The sequence below is a fragment of the Ochotona curzoniae genome, unplaced genomic scaffold (assembly GCF_017591425.1).
Source record: "Ochotona curzoniae isolate NIBS_2020 unplaced genomic scaffold, NIBS_Ocur_1.0 contig_64, whole genome shotgun sequence".
Taxonomy (NCBI): domain Eukaryota; kingdom Metazoa; phylum Chordata; class Mammalia; order Lagomorpha; family Ochotonidae; genus Ochotona; species Ochotona curzoniae.
Window position 1 is genome coordinate 42794066 of NW_024466502.1, and position 20337 is coordinate 42814402.

Sequence of the window (20337 nt, forward strand, 5' to 3'; positions counted from 1 at the left end):
TCCTTAGAGCCGGTTTGGCCACATGTGCAGTCCTAAGACGCAGTCGGCCCATTAATGCTCTTTCCTGTCTGCTGCAGAGCATAAAATCTTTGTGTTGTGTGTGTGTATGTGTGTGTATGTTATTGATAAACATGGTCATTTTAAAAAATGGCCAGATTTTCTGACCTTTGGTGATAAAGAATATACAGTGTTTTCAATAATGATTTATTTGAAAATCAGAGTTACAGAGAGAAGAGGAGATACAGAGAAAGGTCTTCTCTCTGCTGATTACTCCCCAGATGTTCACAACGGCTGGGGCTGGGCCAGGCTGGGCCAGGCTGCACTCCCAAGCGGGCGCAGGGCCAAGCACTTGGACCATCTTTGGCTGCCTTCCCTGGTGCATAACAGAAAACTTAGTTAGAAGTGAAGTGGCCAAGACTTGAACTGGTGCCTGTATGGATGTTGGTGCTGCAGGTGGTAGCTTAACATGCTGCACTACATGCTTGTCCCCAGAATACATACCTTTCGAAAAGCTTAGTCTCGTCAGAGGATTCTCTCTCCAACTGTTTTGGTGATTTCTTTCTTACCAGTGTGGCATATGAGAATGGTGCTCTTAGCCTGAAGAAGTCCTGGCTACTACCGATCCTGACTCTAAGTGATAGGATAGGCAGCGTGATAGAGATGGAGGGAGAAAGAGAGGCCCTTTTTCCTTTTCGTTTACTGCCCAGTTGGCTGCAAAGGCCAGGGTTGGGTCCTCCTGGAGGCAGGTCTCCCATGGAGGCAGGGTCTTCCAGTGCTCTGCCGTGCACATTGGCTGGGAGCTGGATCAGTGCTGGAGTGGCAGGGGCTTGGGCTGGTGCTTCTATGGCATGCGGCCATTGCCAGGTGGTGGGTTAATGTGCTCCACAACACTGGCCCCAATTTACATTCTTGTTATTTTTTTTTCCTGCCAGTAATTTGATGCTGCTGGGTTCTCATGTAGGCACAATGAGGTGTCAAAAATGCAGCATCCCAAGATTTTGACATATTTTGATTTAAATTTTGTTTTTCTCCAAATATGGTAAGATAGCCATAACTCTAGCATATATATGGTATCTGATTCTAATTTTTGCAGACAGATTTTCTCAGGTATCTTATAGAAAGATAGAAGATACAGAGAGTCACTTACTAAAGCTATACTGTGGATGTAAAATCTACTAGACAGAGGTTCTTTGTCATTCAGACCAGGCCCAAGGCAGGAGGCGTCAGCAGTGGTGTGAGCTTGCAAAACTCAGCTTGGAGATATTTCGTGCTTTGCTTTCTCCAGGAGGCAGAACAAAGCAAAGCAATGTCTTACTATCACTTAATAATACTGGCTGTTTTTCCTTTTAAGTCTCTAATCTCTCACGACTAACATTATATCTCATTGCATTTGAACATCAATGAGACCTCCGTTAGTATTGTGCCTAGATTCTAGTTAGTCTGGAGGTTAAGGGGTAAATATGTCCTTCTGGTGTTTTCTTCCTGACTGACACATGAGCTTACTTGCTCAGCTTCACGTGAGTAAGTCTCTGTGCCAGCCAGGAGCGTCACAAAAAAGCTGGGTGAGTATGTGATTATTTTCTTCAAAGAGTCTACTTAACACCTGAAAAGTAAAGCAGGGAAAATTTCAAGGTGTTGATTACCATTTGTTATTTTTTCTTTCTTTCTTTCTTTTTTTTTTTTCCTGCCAATGAGGGATCAATAGCCATTTTGTAATTCTGACCTCTAGAAAAGAATTCATTGTGGGTTTCATCGCCATCCTTGGCACTCATTTCCCGCTCAGGCGTTCAGAAGGTGGGCTGGGGAGGGGGGATGGCCTTCTGCTTTGTGCCGGTAGAGAACTGGTGTGTGATGCTCGGCTTCTTGTGGCCACTGTTCACTGGGTGAGTGATTCTGTTTCACAGATGCAGCATTTAAAATCCTGAACCCTCTGACTGTCCCACGGTTTTTTAGGCTGAATAGCAACAACGCCTTGATAGAGTTCTTGCTGGAGGTGAGAAGGAGTCTGTTTCATTGGCGGGGGGGATTTCAGTGACATTCCTTACATGTCTGGTAATTTCTAGGCGCATAAAAACGGGAGGAAACTGTCATCTTTTTAAGGGTACTCCTGAGATAAGAGAACATTATCTCGACTCTAAAAAAGATGTGGACCGTCATCTGAAATCGGCCTGTGAACAGTTCATTCAGCAACAGACGAAGCTGTTTGTGGAGCAGATGGAGGAGTTCCTGACGAAGGTATAGACACTGGGGCCTTTTTGCTGTAGTCCTTTTGCATTCTCCCCTAGATTTCCTTTTGAATTAGCCTCCGTGAAATGTGCTGTGATGCAGAGCAGTAAGCCTCAGCCCTGATGTTCCTGTTTCCTGGTATGGAGGTGTTGTGGCCTACAGACTTCTCAGTATGCTTGCAGAACTTTTGTTTTAAGGGGAAGAGTGCAAGTATTGCTGCGTGGTTACTGCCCACCTTGCTTAGCTGTGTCCTGTTTATTCACACTGTCAGTTACCTACCCATGAACTGGGGTTCAGCTCTTTCCTGGACTTGCATGGAGACAACCACAATCCTGTATATTGGCGTTTCCTATTTCTTTGGTTTTTTTAATATTTATTTTTATTATTGGAAAGTCAGATATATAGAGAGAAGAGACAGAGAGGAAGATCTTCCATCTACTGATTCACTTCCCAAGTGAGCTCAACAGCTGGTGCTGTGCTGACCCGAAGCCAAGAGCCTGGAGCCTCTTCCAGGTCTCCCATGCAGGTGCAGGGTCCCAAGGCTTGGCTGTCCTCAACTGCTTTCCCAGGCCATAAGCAGGGAGCTGGATGGAAAGTGAGGCTACCAGGATTAGAACTCGTGCCCATATGGGATCCTAGCATGTGCAAAGCAAGAACTTTAGCCACTAGGGCTCTGTTATACTATTTTTTGACATTAAAGTTGTTAGTTCTTTTAAGATAGAGAAAATATTTCCATATCCTGTTTATCTAACACTCTGTTGCAGAATGCAAAGTGCATTTTGGTCATAGTTGTCTTCTTACTTATACTGATTGTATTTATTAGAAGGGGAGACCAAGGAGGAATCACTTTGGTTAAAGACTCATCTTGTTTACTGATTTTTGTAAAAGATTTATTTATTTTTATTGGAAAATCAGATACACAGAGAGGAGGAGAGACAGAGAGGAAGATCTTCCATCCGATGGTTCACTCTCCAAGCAGCCGCAATGGCTGGAGCTGGGCCAATCCGAAGCCAGTAGCCAGGAGCTTCTTCTGGGTCTCCCACACAGGTGCAGGTTCCCAAAGCTTTGGGCTGTCCTTAAAAGCTTTCCCAGGCCCTAGGCAGGGAGCTGGATGGGAAGTGGGACCACTGGATTAGAACTGGCATCCACATGGGATCTCAGGGTGTGCAAGGCGAAGACTTTAGCCTTTAGGCTACCACACCAGGCTTGAGATAAACCTTTCTACAGCTTCTTTTTTCTTTTTAAAAAAGGATTTATTTATTTTTATTAGAATGATTTACAGAGAGAAGGAAAGGAAGGAAGATCATCTACCTGCTGGTTTACTCTCCAATGGTCACAGTGGCCAGAGCTGGGCTGGCCAGGAGTCAGAAGCTTCTTCTGGGTCTTCCACATAGATGCAGAGTTTCTTCGACCCTGGGACATTCCCCCCCCCACCACTGATTTCCCAGGGCACAAGCAGGCAGCTAGATAGAAATTGGAGCAGCTGGGACAGGAACTGGTACCCATATGAGATATCGATGCTTACAAATGGAGGATTAGCCTGTTGAGCCACCATGCCAACCCCCTTTGCATCTTCTTCATCTGTCTGTTTCCTTCCTACTTTTTGGTATAATTAGTAGATGGTTCACTCCTCAAGGGGCCACAACGGCTGGAGCTGAGCCAATCTGAAGCCAGGAGCTCCTCCAGGTCTCCCACAAGGGTGCAGGGTCCCAAGGCTTTTGGCCGTCCTTGACTGCTTTCCCAGGCCACAAGCAGGGAGTTGGATGGGAAGGAGGGCCGCCGGGATTAGAACTGGTGCCCATACGGGATTCTGGTGCGTGCAAGGTGAGGACTTAACCACTATGCTATCACACTGGGTCCTCAGATCATTTTCTAATGAACTTCAAAATGTAATCTATTTTTACTTGTTAAGAACTTTTCACATTGGTTTTTGCATGAAATGAACTCAGCAAGAGTTCGTTTAATTGTCATTGGAGAATTAGGGAGTGTAGTAGAAAGAGTGTGAACTTGGAGCCAGTGAAGTTGGGCCTGGGCCTCCTGCATCTTCCTCACTGAAAATGCTGGCAAGTGAGCTTCTCCATGCTCAGTTTACTGACCACTACAGGGGCAATGGCTACAGCACCTCCTTTCCTGCTGGAGGTTGGGGCGAGGACCCGATAGGATCATGCGCGTAAAAGCACTTTGTGATCGCCGAGTGCTGTTGAGCTGATGTCTGATGGTGAGGTATGACGGATAAGAACATTCTGCTTTTGTGAAAACCCTGAGGCATTTCAAAGGAAGTATGACTTTACGTTTGTAGCTAAGCTACAAGGGTTTCCTTGTGTGCGACGTGTTTATGCTGAGGAATCAGCCTCATGTAGAAAGTAGTCATTTTCTTTGAAACAATTTGAATAAAGTATTGGAAATTCATTGAGATGAAGTCTTGGCTTTTCCCTAGAGCTTTGTTTTCATCTCCTTACATTGAAATGTTTTAGGCAGAGTGTCTCAGGATTGTGTTTTTGTTTTTCTTTTTGTTTTTGTTTTATAATATAGCATATACCTTGAAATCTCAAAAGAGGTTTTGCTGGAAAAGTTTAATAGCTGTAAAGCCTTACAAAAATCGGTACATGTTACTTGCGACTGCACATTATGTTTTTAATAAGTTATAATGCTGCTGTGTGTCCTTTGAGAGCAATCTAAGTTTAATTTGTCATCAGTGAAATGCAACTTTTGCTTTTTGTTTCTTTTACTAGGTTTCAGCGTTAAAAACAATGGCCAGCCAGGGAGGCCCCAAGTACACACTCTCACAGCAGCCTTGGGCACAGCCAGGTATTTAGATTTTACTACTTTGGATGCCTTTTTTAGGATCATATTAATTTGCCTTTATATAGTCCTCCCCGTGACAGCTTCTAGTTGGTTTTCTATTCACTCTGGGGTCCCACTGAGTGAGTTCATCCAAGATTCTGTTTGGAGCTGACAGACCTTAACTGGTTAGTCCTGCTTGCATTTCAAGAAGCATTCCAAAGAAGGAAGACTTTTTAAAAAATTGCCCGGTTGAAAATGTGTCTTAGTTGGAAACACCTTGAGCCTTCCGTACACCTGCTACCCATTGTGCTGAGCTTCAAAACAAGTGCTGCTTTTGGTAGGATGAGGTTAAGGAGACAGCATGCCCATTTTGAAGTGTATGCAGAAATGTTGGGCCACTGCTTTGTTCCACATTTTTTCCAAGTTATATCCTCTATTGATGTTTTAGAGTGCTTGAAAAGATTTGTGAAGAATTGATGTGTCTGTTGCGACCTGGCAAGCACCATCGTCCTCTTGACTGGCAGTTGTATTTGAGATGTTCCCAGTCTTACTCTATACTAAATGTAAATTTTTTGTATGTGCTAGAGGGATTTTTTTTGGCGGGAGGGAGGTTCATTAGTTTTAAACAGTTGCAGGTTATTTTTGCAATATATTGTGGCATTTTAAGTTGCCATTGAACCAGAGTAAGTTACTTTGTTAAATTGATATTTCTGGCCATCCCCTGTCTCATACTGTGATAGAGAACCCCCAAAGCTAAAAAAGACAAAATGGTGAAAGAATCAGTGTTATAATTACGGTAAGCTGTGTCCAAGTTGGAGGACAGATTTTTGCACAGAGAGATCCAAGGAATGATTCTGGCTTTGCACCCTTGAAAAATTGGCTGTCTGCAGGCACCTAATCTGGAATCAACTATTTAGTGCGATTGGTTTTCCATATTGAAAGAATGTTGTGTCTGCCAGGTATTCATTTCTACTGGGAAAAATGATTGAAGTCACTCTAAATAAACCTCCAAAATTTTCAGTTGTTAATGCCTCAAGCTAATTTGAAGTTGCACCAAGAGTTAAAAAGAGGAGCTATGGATCTCTCTCTCTCTTTTTTTTTAGATTTATTTATTTTATTTTTACAAAGTCAGATACACAGAGAGGAGGAGAGACAGAGAGGAAGATCTTCCGTCCAATGATTCACTCCCCAAAGTGAGCGCAACGGCTGATGCTGCACTGATCCGAAGCCTGGAATCAGGAATCTCTTCTGTGTCTTCCACGCGGGTGCAGGGTCCCAGGGCTTTGGGCCATCCTCGACCGCCTTCCCTGGCCACAAGCAGGGAGCTGGATGGGAAGTAGGGCTGCCGGGATTAGAACTGGCACCCATATGGGATCCCGGCATGTTCAAGGGGAGGATTTTAGCTGCTAGGCCACGCCACCAGGCCCGGAGCTATGGATCTCTTAAGGACATTTGTGTGTAGAGAGTTATTAGTTGTCTTTGAAAGGAAGATAGAATTTTGTTTTGCAAGTCTTCTCTGTGAATTCTGAGGGTGCCAGTATGGGTTTACATTATTTGTCTAACAGCGAATAAACTTTCTGACTTGCTGTGTATCTTTTGTTTTCTGTGGTGGAGAGTGAATGTTCCGCCAGCTTGCTTGTTTGAACTATTTGTAATCAGAGTGAGATCGACATCTCAGAGCCCGCTTGATGCAGTGGTCCATCTTGTCAGACAGGAACTGGCTGCTCTTCCTGTGATACTGGAAATTCTCCCTAGCCTTTGGCCGCTGTCCCTCCTGATTGCTGCCAGCCAGGGAGCAGACTTTGCAGCGTGCAGCTCAGCCGCTCTCTGGATGGAGTTCTGATGCTGTTTGGATTGATTGCAGCCTTTGGCTCAAGGTTTCAGTCGCTTATAGGGCTTATTTAGAAATAGGAGGTGGTTTTTATTTTGAATGTTTTATGTACACGGAGCACTTGGGTGTAATAAATCTTTCTTGGAGCAGGTAGATACCGGCAAATAGGCAGAGGCATATTTAGTACAGCTAAACCCAGGGGCTTGATGCATAATTAATGCCCTGTTCTTCCCCTTTGGAAAGATCCTTTCTCTCAAAACAAGGGCTGTAATTTTCTCAAGTAGGATCCTAATAGAATTCGTAGAATTACATCTGTTGCGCTGTTCAGGGTTACAGGAACTGTCATTAGTAAAGCAGGGGTACATCAAGGAAACTGACAAGGGACAGATTGAAATAGGGTTTGCCACTTTGTCATTTAACCTATTTTATTTCTTTTTGCGTGAGGACATCTCAGTGAATATAGTGGTATCATTGGGGTCATCTTGTGGTTGTCTTTTGTCCTGTTTAGCCACAGGAAAGGTATGGGATTGATTTTTCATGATCTGTAATGTGCGAAGCCCACACTTCCATGCCAAAGAGAGATTTAGGGGCCTCTTGGGGCAGGAGTATTAGGGGCCGTCTGGGCTACTCTGTCCCAGAAACTGAGGGTTCTGCTTCCTGCCGGCTTTGCAGGGTTCCTTTCATGATAAACTCCCGGGAGGGTGGCTTGGAAATGAAGATGCTAATTTCTTAATTTACTTGGGGCTACCTATCTTTCTCAGAATTAGGGAACACTTTATTCAGCTGGCCTGGGTCCCCACTTTCTGGTTACCAGGCATTCAGGAAACTGATTTAGTGATGATAGAAGCTGAATGTTTGGAAGCAAGTGGCTTCAAGGGGTTTTCATCTGTGTCATGAAAAGTAAACAATTCCTGGATTTTTTGTTCTTGAATTCATGGCACTTTCTTACCCAGCTTTACCACAGCTCATGCCCAATTGAATATTTTTTTTATGTAGAGAAAAAGAGCCAGATGTGCTGGTACAGAGCGTAAGAGACACAGTTGAGTCCCCATCATTTTTTCCCTTGTTATCACAAGTCCACCATTCTGCTATCTAAGAGTATCATGGCATTGTAGGTATAGGCAATGGTAAATAGCATAGTATCCTATTGTCAAGTGTAGCAGTTTCTTTGGGAGTCCTCCTTTTATTCAGGAATAGAGATGCATACTGCAACACATCTTCACTTTCTGGTATGCTAGTCTCCATTATACAGTTCATCTATGAGAATATATGTGCATGTTTACCTGTGTATCTGTTGATCTTGTATTTTGCATGAATATTGCTTTATATCAGAGAGAACATATGGCATTTGCCCTTTGGGGATTGGCTTATTTCACCAAGCATAATAGTCTCCAGTTGAGACCATTTTGTTGCAGTTGGTAGAATTTCGTTCTTTCTTATCACTAAATTTCAAAGGCTGCATTGTAGTGCCAGTGAAGGTCCTGAGGCATGCTGGGAGGCTGGTGGGGGCAGGGGTACTTGCTGCCCTTGGGATTGGAATTTCATATGTGGTAGATACATAATGTTTGTGATTAAACTTGATAAATAAACAAGAAAAATGAAAGAAATTCTTTAGGGAAATAAGAAGCCTTTTGTTTTGCTGTTTGTCTCTCCTTTCACTCCCTTGTGAATTAAAATGGAAATGTGTCTTCGCTTTTTCTTTGTGGCACTAACAAGGTTAATTTCTTTCCAGCGAAGGTCAGTGACCTGGTGGCTGCTGCCTTCAAGACAATAAAAGCAAAGTTGCCTTTGACATTGAGGAGTATGTCATTGTACCTATCTAATAAAGATACCGAATTCATCTTGTTTAAACCTGTTAGGGTGAGTATTATTATCATTTATTTGAATGTTGGCTGTTAACTTCAACGGGTCTGTGTCATAGAGCATTTTCTTCTGCTGGTTGTCATTTAAAAATGCTGGTATACTGCTCTAGTGAGGCTACTTAAAGTCACTGCGGGTTAATCATCATTACAATAATAATCTTGAAAGGCTTAAAAGGCCTGTGTCTGTCTAATCATAACTTTTTCTCCCATTCTCATTTTGCCTTACACTTCTGTTACCTTTGAGAGTAGAAATCAGTAAATAAACTAAATCCAGGCCTGACAGTGCATGTGACCCAACGCTTGAGAGCAGCATCTCTGGAATTGCACCCCATTTGCTTGGCGAGTAGTGGAAATAAATGGCTTATAGCAGCTGCCAAGGGATTAAATGTCAGTGGAAATTTAGGAGTCATAACTTCCCATTCTGTGTTGAGCTCCCATCTTTACCCAAGGGGTTAGTTGATTTTTAAAGTAGATTTTATGTGTCTGGAAACTTTACTAACTTTTGTGTAAGGAATTGCTGCTAAAGACTCACATTATTCTCTGGGGTGACAGGGTCTGCTTGAGTTTAGCTTTCTGGGAAGTATTCTCTGATAAGTCTTCATCAAGTTATGTAGCATGTGGATTGGGAAGTGCAAATCGGACCTCTTTGGGAAATCTCAAGAAGGATCCATTTTCTCCACTCTTCTTGGCAAATGTCATTACACTTTAATATTCTTGGTGCTTTGTGTTTAAACTCTGTGTGTGTGTGTATGACTCACTTGACACAATTGTCTCTCTTTCTAAGAATAACATTCAGCAAGTCTTCCAGAAGTTCCATGCTCTGCTGAAGGACGAATTCAGCCCTGAGGACCTCCAGATCATCGCCTGCCCTCCTATGGAACAGGTGGGCTGCAGGGCGGGGCCATTGCTGCGCTCACGTACTCTTGGCCGTTGCTCCTCAGTAGTTTTAAAAATTATAATTTATTCTGATAAGAATCTAACCTTTAATTTGCTCTCTCAGATTTTAGGAGCAGGGGGTGGTTTTAGAATTTTTAAATTGCTTTTTATCCTTTCAGATAATGAAGATGGCTGTGTTCACAATGATTGACTTGTTTGCAAAAAGCTCAAACAGTGGCATTTAGCCTTTCTAAATACTTTTCTTTGAACTATGCATAAGAGACTCAAATTCCAGATGAAAAAAAGGGAAACATTTGGGAGATTAGGATAACAGAAATATTTTTTTTTCTTCCAAAAATTAGAAAAACTGAATATATAGCCCAATCTGTGTTGATTGTTTTTCACTTGTTCAGTTCAGGAAACAATTTTCCATTGATTACCTGCTGTGCATTAGTAGCAGCCCTGGGCTGTGGAGAATATTTTCTTTCTGGTCTTTGGTCTGGCATCATTTAGACACTTGATGGGTGGCAGGTCTGCAGTTTGGGGAGAACGGCTAACGGCGGTAAGAGTCTGAGTGGACAGGGTGGAGACAGTGCCAGCAGCTCTGGAGCCCACGCAGGGGCTTCCATCTTCTGATGAGATTTCCTCAAACAGGGAGGAAAAACGTAAGCTGAGCACTCCAGAGGAGGCCACTCAGCTGTCTTATTTTCCTTTGTTTTCTTTAGTAGTTGTTGCATGAATAGAGATATGAAATAGATGGATCAGGAAACAGTGTATGGCAGTGCGCTTTTTTGTGGGTTTATTTTGCTATGATTTCTTTCTTCCTTTTTGTTTAAAGATTTATTTATTTTTATTGGAAAGGAAGATATACAGAGAGAAGGAGAGAGAAAGATCTTTAGTCTGCTGATTCACCAAGGGGCTGCAACGGCTGGAGCTGAGCCATTCTGAAGGAGCCCAGAGCCTCTTCCAGGTCTCCCACATGGGTGCAGGGTCCCAAGGCCTTGGGCAGTCCTCGTCTGCTTTCCCAGGTCACAAGCAGGGAGCTGGAAGGGAAGTGGAGCAGCTGGGACATATGGCATCCTGGCCCATGCAAGGCAAGGATTTGAGCCCCTGGCTGCTGCAGTGCGCCCTATTTTGCTATAGTTTCAAACTTAAAGCCAAGATGCAAGAATGGTTATCAGAAGCTCCCATATATCCATGACTTTATTCATTTATACTTTGCTCTTTTGCTTGGTCACTTTCTCTCCTCTTCCTCCTCCTTTCCCCTTGATCTTACTCTGAATTTTTTTTTGTGAGGAGATTGGGAGACACTGTGCACCCTTGCTGCAAAGTGCTACATGTGTGCCCTGAGAGTAAGGACTCCTGCACTTATCAAAACAGGAAGGTCTGCCCCAGGGCTGCTGTCTAATCCAGGTCATATTCACATTCCACCAGTGTCCCAGTAGGTCCCTCGTAGGCATGTCCCCTGGTCCAGGTCCAGTGCAGGATCCTGCTCCATCAGGTGGCATATTACTGTAGTTTCTTTCTTTCTTTCTTTCTTTCTTTTTTTTTTTTTTTGGTAAGATTTCTTTCTTTTTGGAAAGGCAAATACAGAGAGGAGGAGGAGAGACATAGAGGAAGATTTTCTGTCTGCTGATGCACTCCCCCAGCAGCTGCAATGGCCAGAGCTGAGCTGATCCGAAGCCAGGAGCCAGGAACTTCTTCTGGGTCTCTCATGTGGGTACAGGTTGCCAAGGCCTTGGGCTGTTCTTGACTGCTTTCCCAGGCCACAAGCAGGGAGTTCGATGAGAAATGGGGCTACCAAGACATAAACTGGTGCCCACATGGGATCCTGGCGCATGCAAGCCTAGAACTCTACTCACTAGGCTATCGTGCGAGGCCCTCCCTGTAGTTTCTTAAACCTCCAGCTGTGCCATGGTCTTCTCTATTCTTGGAAGGCCAGTTACTTGGTACACTGCTTCTCAATTTGGGGATGACTCTTTCCTCATGGTTAGATTCAGGTTTTGTATGGTGACCATTTTGGTTACCAGAGCAGTTATACCAAATAGAAGATTTCCTAGCCAGATCTGTTTTAAACAGCTACAAGTGTCCAGGACCTGGGGGACGGAGAGGCTGTGTGCAGGCTTCCCCCTCCCCTGCCTTCGCCACAGCCCCATCTCCCATATCCATAGCTACCTTCTTCTGGAGTCCAGGTGTTCCCTTGCAGAGTGGACAGGACATTGCTGTGGTGGGTCAGATTTCCCTCCATGTGAGCTGAAATTCACCCAGCAGGTCCACTCTCCTGCATTTAGTCCAGCTTCTCTGCAGCTCTTCCCAGAACACTCCTCTGGATTGAACAAGGTGCTCTTGACTATATACCTGTAGCTCTGTCATTTGTCAGAGTTGGGGTTGTGTTTTTGCCTTCGTTCTCATTGAATATTAAGCAACCCAAAGGCAGAGCCACTCCTGGCAGGGCCCATGCATGCTCAGTGCACAGCAGCTGTGTGCCAAGATTCGCCGCTGCTGTGGACCACTTTGTTTTACAGTCACATTGACTGATTGTGTTGGACTCTTGGTCCTCCTCTCTGTTCTCCCAGCCCCGCGCTTTCCTCATGGTTGTTGTTTCACAACAAAGCTGACACAGTTCTTCACTTTGCCTTTCAGCTGACCCTCCTGCTGACTGTTTCAAAATAAGCCGGCCAGTCGGACTGTGCCTGTCCATGCTCTGCCCGGTAGGAGCATGTGGAGAAGTCTCTCAGCCAGCAGGATGCTAAGGAGAGCGATGTGGGAATGGTCCCCAGCCCATGCAAGTGTGCTGCTCGGGGCTGACTGCAGGAACCCATCCAAGCCCAGCGTTACAAGATCGGTGTGTCCCATTTAACAACATCCAAATGCCAAAGATGAATGGATGGGCAGCCATAACCACCTGCTGGGATGGTCCCAAGAAGTGTGAATGTTTGACAGGTAGCTGCGACAGGTGCACAGTGAAATGTTCCTTCCAAAGGTGGACAATGAAAATAGGTGAGAGCAAGTAGGGGAAAGAAGTTTACAAGAGCACAACTAAGGAGAAAGCTTCGGAGAGCACAGCTGCTGCCGCATGAAGCAGGGCAACGCTTTGATCCCTGAGCATTCCACAGTGACTGTTATTCCTTCCAGAAATGTTCTTCCTACACTCTGTTTATGGTCATGTTTCCTCTATCATTTGAAGTTTAGTTTGGAATAGGTTGGTTGCTTGTGAGAACATGTTCTGCTTTCCATGTTTGATGTGAGGTGGTTAAAGATGCAAGAATCTCGCGGAAGGCCCTCGTAGCTGCCCTCCCTGACTCATTTAGGTGCAGAGTGTTCAAAAGTGACAGCCATGTGTGGTATCTAATGAGGATCTTCATGATACAGTAGTCAGTGCTTGTGAGGGGGATGACCAATGAAGGTGTCTTAAACCAGCCCCATAAAGGAGAGACGGAAGCCTGCACAAGGGCATATGTCGTGAATGAAGGCCAGGGCTAGCACACGGTTGGTTGTACACTGCCTTTGTGTACTTCAGTTCCTTGAAAAGCAAACACCAGGCCCAGGCGATAGTGTAGTGGTTAAAGTCCTCGCCTTGAATGCGCCGGGATCCCATATGAGCACTGGTTCTAATCCCGGCAGCCCTGCTTCCCATCCAGCTCCCTGCTTGGGGCCTGGGAAAGCAGACGGGGACGGCCCAAAGCCTTGGGACCCTGCACCTGTGTGGGAGACCTGGAAGAGCTCCTGGCTCCTGGCTTCGGACTGGTTCAGCTCCAGCCGTTGCAGTCACTTGGGGAGTGAACCATCAGACGGAAGATCTTCCTCTCGGTCTCTCCTCTCTGTGTATCCGCCTTTTCAATAAAGATGAATAAATCTTTTTTTTTAAAAAAAAAAGCAAACACCTCGATGGACTGTGTGTTCAGCTGGCTGTGTGTTCACCGGTGCTGTGCTGTGTCATGTCCTGGCCTTGGTGGCTCTCCTGCCGGGAATACATTCTACCAATAAACATGGGGTAACCAACACTGCCCACACCTTAGAACTACCACTCGGTATCAGGGATTATTAGCTTTGTGTATATCTGGGAATTTCCCTACAAATGCCTGATTCCTGATTGGATTGGTTTTGCCTCTAGTGTTAGAGCAGGTGTAGCTGCTTCTTGTTTCCAGAACAATTCTGAGTCATGCAGGTGCTGGTCTAGAGGTGGGATGCTGCTGAGGCCCAGTGGCCTTGGGGTACCATACAGGTGGTGGCTGTGACTTCTGCAGCTGTCTCTCAGTGCCTGGGTGGGCAGCTGGGGTCATGCCCTGTGTCTGTCCATGTGCACAGGCCGCTTGTTACTCAGCTTGGTGATGGTCGCTGATAGAGCTTATTACTCCATTTGGGAAGGTACAAGGGAGGCGGGTCCATGTGCCATCTTTGTCATGAAATGAATGGATTAGGAAAATTGTATTTACTTTCACTTACTGTTTTAAATACATGTTTAATGAAATAAACTGTAAAGTATACATTTTGTGTAAGTATATGTACATTTGATTTTTAAGTAACCTTTCCAAAGAAACAGGCTGATTACTGTGTAGTACTGGGACTGATTTTGCTTTCTGTACAGGGCAGAGTATGTTCTTAAGTGTAAAACTATTGAACAGCACTTGTTCTTGTGTTTTGGTTTTACATTTCTGAAACTAAAATACCTTAAAAAGTGCTGAATAGGTAATAGTGATCCAACTTGTTTGCTAAATGACTATTTGTTTAAATCTGTACAGTTTCAAGTGTTTCCTTATACAAAAGTGTATGTATATACTTTCAGATGATTAATTTAAAATGCTTTATATTATTTGGCTAGAATTTGCTGTTTTTAAAAACTGTGAATTTTAAAAAAAATACAGATTTTTGCTTTCTACTTTGTCCTCATGTGTCGTGTGTGTGTATGAATTCTTTGAAACGTTAATTTGGTGGTGTTGTGGTGCAGCTGGTTAAGCTTCTGCTTGTAACACCAGCATTCCATACTGTGCTTCTGGACCAGATTCCTGATAATGTGCCCAGGAAAGCAATGGAAGATGGCCCAGGCACTTGGATTCCTGCCACTCATGTAGGAGACCTGGGTGGAGTTCTGGCTCCGGGCTTTGGCGTGGCCCAGCCCCAGCCATTGCTGCTGTCTGGGGAGTGAACCAACCGATAGAGGATCTCTTTCTCTGTTTCTCTTCTACACTGTCTTCCAAATAAAATAAATACTTGGAATTTTTTCTTTTTAAATTTTATTGGAAATTGTGATTTTTGAGGTAATCTACCGATTTGCCTGCAGTTGGAAGAAATAATGCAGACACCCGTGTGGTCTGCCCGTTTCCTCACCTACTGATGACCTCATGCAAAACCACAGTCCAGATCACTAGAAAGTTGACGATGCATCCCACGAGTCTGGGCAGATTCCCCTGGTTTTGCAAGTACCAAAGGTTGTTCCTGTGGCAAGGTAGCTATTGTGGAGAGACAGTTTTAAGCATCTTAGTATCTCATTGGTTGCAAAATGGCCAATACTCTCATAACAAAATTCTGTTGAAACATAACATTATCTGGAAGCAATAAAAACAAATTTGTATTTTTGTCCTGGTTAGCAACCTTATTCCTTTTATCTCTTGTGCCATTCCTTATAAGGAAAAGTAGTCTTTAAAAAAAAAAAAAATATATATATATATATTTGGGCCTGGTCGCGTGGCCTAGCGGTTAAAATCCTTGCCTTGAATGTGCCGGGATCCCATATGGGTGCTGGTTCTAGTCCTGGCAGCCCCACTTCCCAACCAGCTCCCTGCTTGTGGCCTGGGAAAGCTGTCGCGGACAGCCCAAAGCCTTGAGATCCTGCACCCACAGGGGAGACCTGGAGGAAGTTCCTGGATCCTAGCTTCGGATTGGCGCAGCTCCGGCCGCTGCGCTTACTTGGGGAGTGAATCATCGGACGGAAGACCTTCCTCTCTGTCTCTCCTCCTCTGTATGTCTGACTTTCCAATAAAAATAAAATAAATCTTTAAAATATATATATATTTGAAAGGCAGGGCAAGAGAGAAAGGGAGCATTCACGTGCTAGTTCACTCCTCAAATGCTGTGCACAGCAGCCTGAGCTGAGTCAAGCTGATGCCAGGAGCCCAGGGCGCCATCCGGGTCTCCTGTGTGGGTACAGGGGCCCAAGCACTGGCACTCTCCTGGCATGCTGGCATCTTCACTGCTGCAGCAGTTGCCCACCACAACCTCAATTTCCAAGAAAGAGATTTTAGTTAAAAACAACCAGTCCTGGGGACGCTGATGAGAGAGAGGTCTTCTCAGAGGAGAGAGCACGTTTCTTCTGTGGTAGTTCCCCTCCCCCTTTGTTTGGCTATTGTTCTTCAGCCCCAAATCCCAGCGAAACGCAGGCAGCTGCTGGAAACCCACAGCCTCATCTAATAAAAAGTCATCCGATAAACATGTATCTTTTTCCTTTCAAAATGAAAGTTTCTTTTTTAGCTTTTAATTATACAAATATGATTAGACTTTTCTGTACTGTTTGGTTTTGGTGTAAATGTGAAAGTCTCCTAGATGAGTTCTTGGAGGTAAGCTGCTATTAAAGCATGGCATTTATATCCCAACCTTTACCTAGATATATTTTCCTTTAAAAAAATGATTAGAGATACAGCTTCCATGAGCTAATTAATTCCCCACATTGCCATGATGGCCGGGGCTGGGGACTGGGTCGGGGTGGAAGCCAGGAGCCATGAACTCAACCTAGGTTTTGGGTGGCAGGAACTGACTGGTTTAAGCCCTCAGCACTGGCCAGGGTCTGCGTTAGCAGGAAACTAGACTGACAGAGCAGCACGTTGAACTCAAGTACTCTTGACAAGGGATATGTACATCTTCCTCTTTTTTTTTTTTTCAATGTTTATTTTTCTTGAAAAGAGAAATTTATGGAGAGGAAGAGAGACTTATTCTGTCTGCTGGTTCACTCCCCAAGTGGCTGCAGCAGTTGGAGCTGAGGTGATTGAAGCCAGAGCTTCTGGGTCTCCCCTCTGGGTGCAGGATCCCAAGGTTTTGGGTCCTTGACTGCTTTCTCAGGCCACATGCAGGGAGCTAGATGGGAAGTAGAACAGGCAGGATAGGAACCGACACCCATATGAGAACCCAGTGCATTCAAGGCAAGGATTTAGCTGTTAGGCTGCCATGCAGGGTCGGATATGTACATCTTAACTGGCTTCTTAGTTGCCTGGTTAAACATTCATCCCTGAGTTTATTACAAAAAAGGAATTCTTAGAAGATTGGGCTCTTAGTACATATTTTTTTAATGAAGTCAAGTGAATTGTAATGATTAATGCATAAAGACATGCATACATGCCCTTAAGTTGAACTATTTGAAAGTAAGTTGCAAGCAGCATGACATTTTACCTCTAAATACTTGAGCCTCCATCTGGGAAGGAAAATGTAGCCCTCAACATTGACCTTGTGGCACATGGCAATGTCTGAGACATGTTAGTTGTCATAACTGGTACATAGAAAGTCTGAACTGGCTTCTGATGGCTAGAGGCCAGGAACGCTGCCACTAATCCTGTGATGTGCACGATGGGCCACACCAGGAAGAACCATCCCACCCAAAGTGGCAGTGCTGAGGTTCCGCCATCTTGCATCCCTCTCCCTTGCCATTCCCAGCAGCTTCTGTTCCCTCACCTGGCTTAGTTTTCTTCAGAGCTAACACGTGATTGGTTTTGCTTGATGATGTTTTTCTCTTCCCCAACAATGAAGCCTGTCACCTCCCTGGGAAAGGAAGCAGTGCCTATCGGAGGCACGCAGTGTGTTTGTGTTGGTTGGCTTGCCCAAGTCATGCAGCGCTTTCCAGCTCTTCCTGTTACTGCCTGGTTCCTGCCCATTCTCCTGGCAGGTCATTAATTCCTTCCTGCCCCTGGATTTGCAATGCCAATACAATCTGGGTCAAGATTTTTAAAAAGAGATTAATTTGATAGAATTATAAAGAAAAAGGGAAGACAGATCTTTCATCCTCTGATTCACTCCCCAGTTGGGGAATGATTTAGCCAATAATACAGGTAGCAACAGTCTGTCCTCCCCTTAGCTACTTCCCAGTAACACAAATGGTAAGTTATTCCATCTAGTAATTTGAGCTTAAATGAGTTTCAAAACAACACACAATAGCTTAATCCCAAACTTGGTATATTTATTCAATATCAAAAACTTTTTAGTAAGTTCAAGATAACTATTGCACAAATAAAAAGGCTTCAAGCAGAACAACTGCATAATTAAAGATTAATAAAACTATTGAGTGGATTGTTAAATGGGATAGAGTGGTTTTACCAAATACACAAAATGCGATCTATCACTAAATAATTTATGATGGTAACAAAAACCCAATATTAAAAATGGCCAACATGCTTCAAACTGGATGCATTTTAAAAAACTTGAAAGGCATTGCAAGTGAGAGATTTTCCATCCATTGGTTCACTGCCAAAATGACTACAGTGACTGGGGCTGGGCCAGGTTGAAGCCGGGAACCAGAAACTCTCAGTCTTCCATGTGGGTGGCTTTGGGCCCATTTCTTCCATTTCCCACAGGCATTTGCAGGAAACTTGATTGGAAGCAGAGTAACCAGGACTTGAAGTGGCACTTTTGGCGTTAACAAGCAGTGGCTTAGCCTGCTATACCACAATGCCTGCCCCTCGTTTGAACTCCCGATAGCAATGAGTTTAGGAAAGCCCTGGCTCCATTTCTCATCAGCAGTTGTCATCATTGTTGAGTGCAGCAAGAGAAGACAGTACCAACTGCATCAGGGAAGACACGGGGCTGAGACCAAACCACAGATTGCACCACCAGAGCGAGAAGAGCAGGAAACATCGTAGTTATTTTTATTGAAAGAAATGGTGCTGACTGACTCCACACTGTGGCAGAGCCTGCTGGTCCTTTGGGCACACGTGACTGACATAGGAAGAAGTGGGAGCTGGCAAAGCTTGCTCTGTCTTACCCTATGGTGCCCTCTGCCTCTTACCAGGCAGCAGGAGGGTGCTTACCCTGCTCTTGGATTCTCCAGCCTCCAGAGCAGTGAGCTCCATCAGCCCCTACTCTTTACAAACCGCCCAGTCTGGGGTATCCGATCAGCAACAGAAAGCAAACAGACACAGCCCCAGCTAGGGAATTTTTTGGAAGTGCTTGTTCCTGCCAACTGAAATGCTACTGAATCAGAATTTTCTCATCGGGAATGTGGGCACTGGGGATGGAGGATTTAGGTCTAGTGTCTCTTCCAAACCCAGATGTAGGGTAGAGGAGAGCACTGGAACAGCAGGGGGCTGGGCCTGAGACATGATTGCAGGTGTGGTCCATGTGTTGAGATCTCATTAGGCCTTGTCCTGTAATGTGTGGTAAAGGGTTCCTGGGCATACGAGTCAGGTACTGAAACTCCTGGGGGTTGGTGTATGCAGGGATGTGCCTACAGTAGTCATATGGTTGTTTATGGCTCATTACCTTGCAACAGAGTTACTGCTTATTTTAGCTTCTGGCACCATTTGCCACCAAGGTGTGCCAGTCACGCAGTAGCAGTGACTGTGGAATGCCTCTGCCAGCCTCCTGCCTGGTCCTGATGATGGCATGATGACATTGGGTGAAAGTCAGAGGTTGGCTGTGGGTAGTGAACAGAGGGAAAGGCCATGGTGTGTGTGTCTTCCTAGACAGGGGTTTCCTAGACTGACTTGGCTGAAGCTGGAGTTAAGGTCATCTGGGAAATTTGAGGGTGTTCTGGGGTGCATAATGTGGGTCTAGAGCAGGGGGAGCTGCTCAGCTTGATTCTCCTTTCTAAAAACTTCTGCCCTACTTCTCATGCTCAGGTATTAAAAAGGAATAGTGTTTATAAGAAACATCTCACTTCTAAAGCACACTGGGTTGGACCAAGGGTGGTTTCCTGATGTAGGTAGATTCAACCAGGAGCCATAGGAAGACAAAGCCATGTGATCTGAGATGCACAGGAAACCTGGTCCTCTAGCAGCTCCAGCGCAGGTGATGGGAAACATCTTCCTAGGGCCTGTGGACCTGGGCCCCAGTGCTTCCCAGGGCTCAGTGCACCTAGACCTCTGGGTCAGTGTTCTACTGTGAGGTCATCATTTTCTTCTTGCATTCGGCTCCTTGATGACTGTTAGGATTGACCTAGAGTGTCCCAGTTGTTGGAGGAGGTTGGTGCAAGGACACTCTTGGGCTTATGCTAAGCTCCTGGGGCAGGGAGCTGTGTGGACGTTAGTTTGCTGTTTAGAATTTTCAGTGTTTTGGCAGGATCAGGAAGGGGGTGTGTGTGATGAGAATCCCTGGGGGGTGGTTAGGGAAAGGGAAGGTGGAGCATTGTGCATAAACCTAGGGATCCAGGAGCTAGGTCATGTTTATCCTCCACTCTCAGTCTTAGGACATGGGGCAGTTCTCAGGGGTGCCCAGATAAACCCATTTCAAGAGTTGCCACTGGATTTCCGGGACTTATAAGTCCCCAGAATAAGGTGACTTATTCTTAGAGTATAGCACCTTGGAGGTTGGAACTGGCCTCCTGGGCTCTCTTGTGTGGGCTGGGAGTGATGAGGCAGGGCCATGAAACCAAGTGGGACAAGAGCAGCAGCACTGGGGGAGACCTTGAGCTGTTGTGCTGCTCTGAGGTGGGATGTCAGCAGAATGCTGTTGCTTGATAGCTGGAGGAATGGGAGTGCCAGTCTTCACTACCACTTTCTAGTGGGTGGTCCTGGGTATCATTTCACCACTAAGAGCCCCCACTGAGAAGAGCCTACGAGT

The 20337-nt window shown here is 45.0% G+C and overlaps 1 protein-coding gene across 1 annotated transcript in view; it reads left to right on the forward strand.

Moving 5' to 3' along the window:
* Positions 1 to 13198, forward strand: part of COG3 (component of oligomeric golgi complex 3) — a 48765-nt gene extending 35567 nt beyond the window's left edge. The window contains exons 18-23 of the mRNA XM_040991379.1: positions 1905 to 1993; positions 2101 to 2235; positions 4959 to 5034; positions 8574 to 8701; positions 9488 to 9586; positions 12223 to 13198. Coding sequence (XP_040847313.1) covers positions 1905 to 1993; positions 2101 to 2235; positions 4959 to 5034; positions 8574 to 8701; positions 9488 to 9586; positions 12223 to 12252 — 557 coding nt within the window. The 3' untranslated portion in view covers positions 12253 to 13198. The remainder of the gene's footprint in view (positions 1 to 1904; positions 1994 to 2100; positions 2236 to 4958; positions 5035 to 8573; positions 8702 to 9487; positions 9587 to 12222) is intronic.
* The last annotated feature ends 7139 nt before the right edge of the window (positions 13199 to 20337 follow it).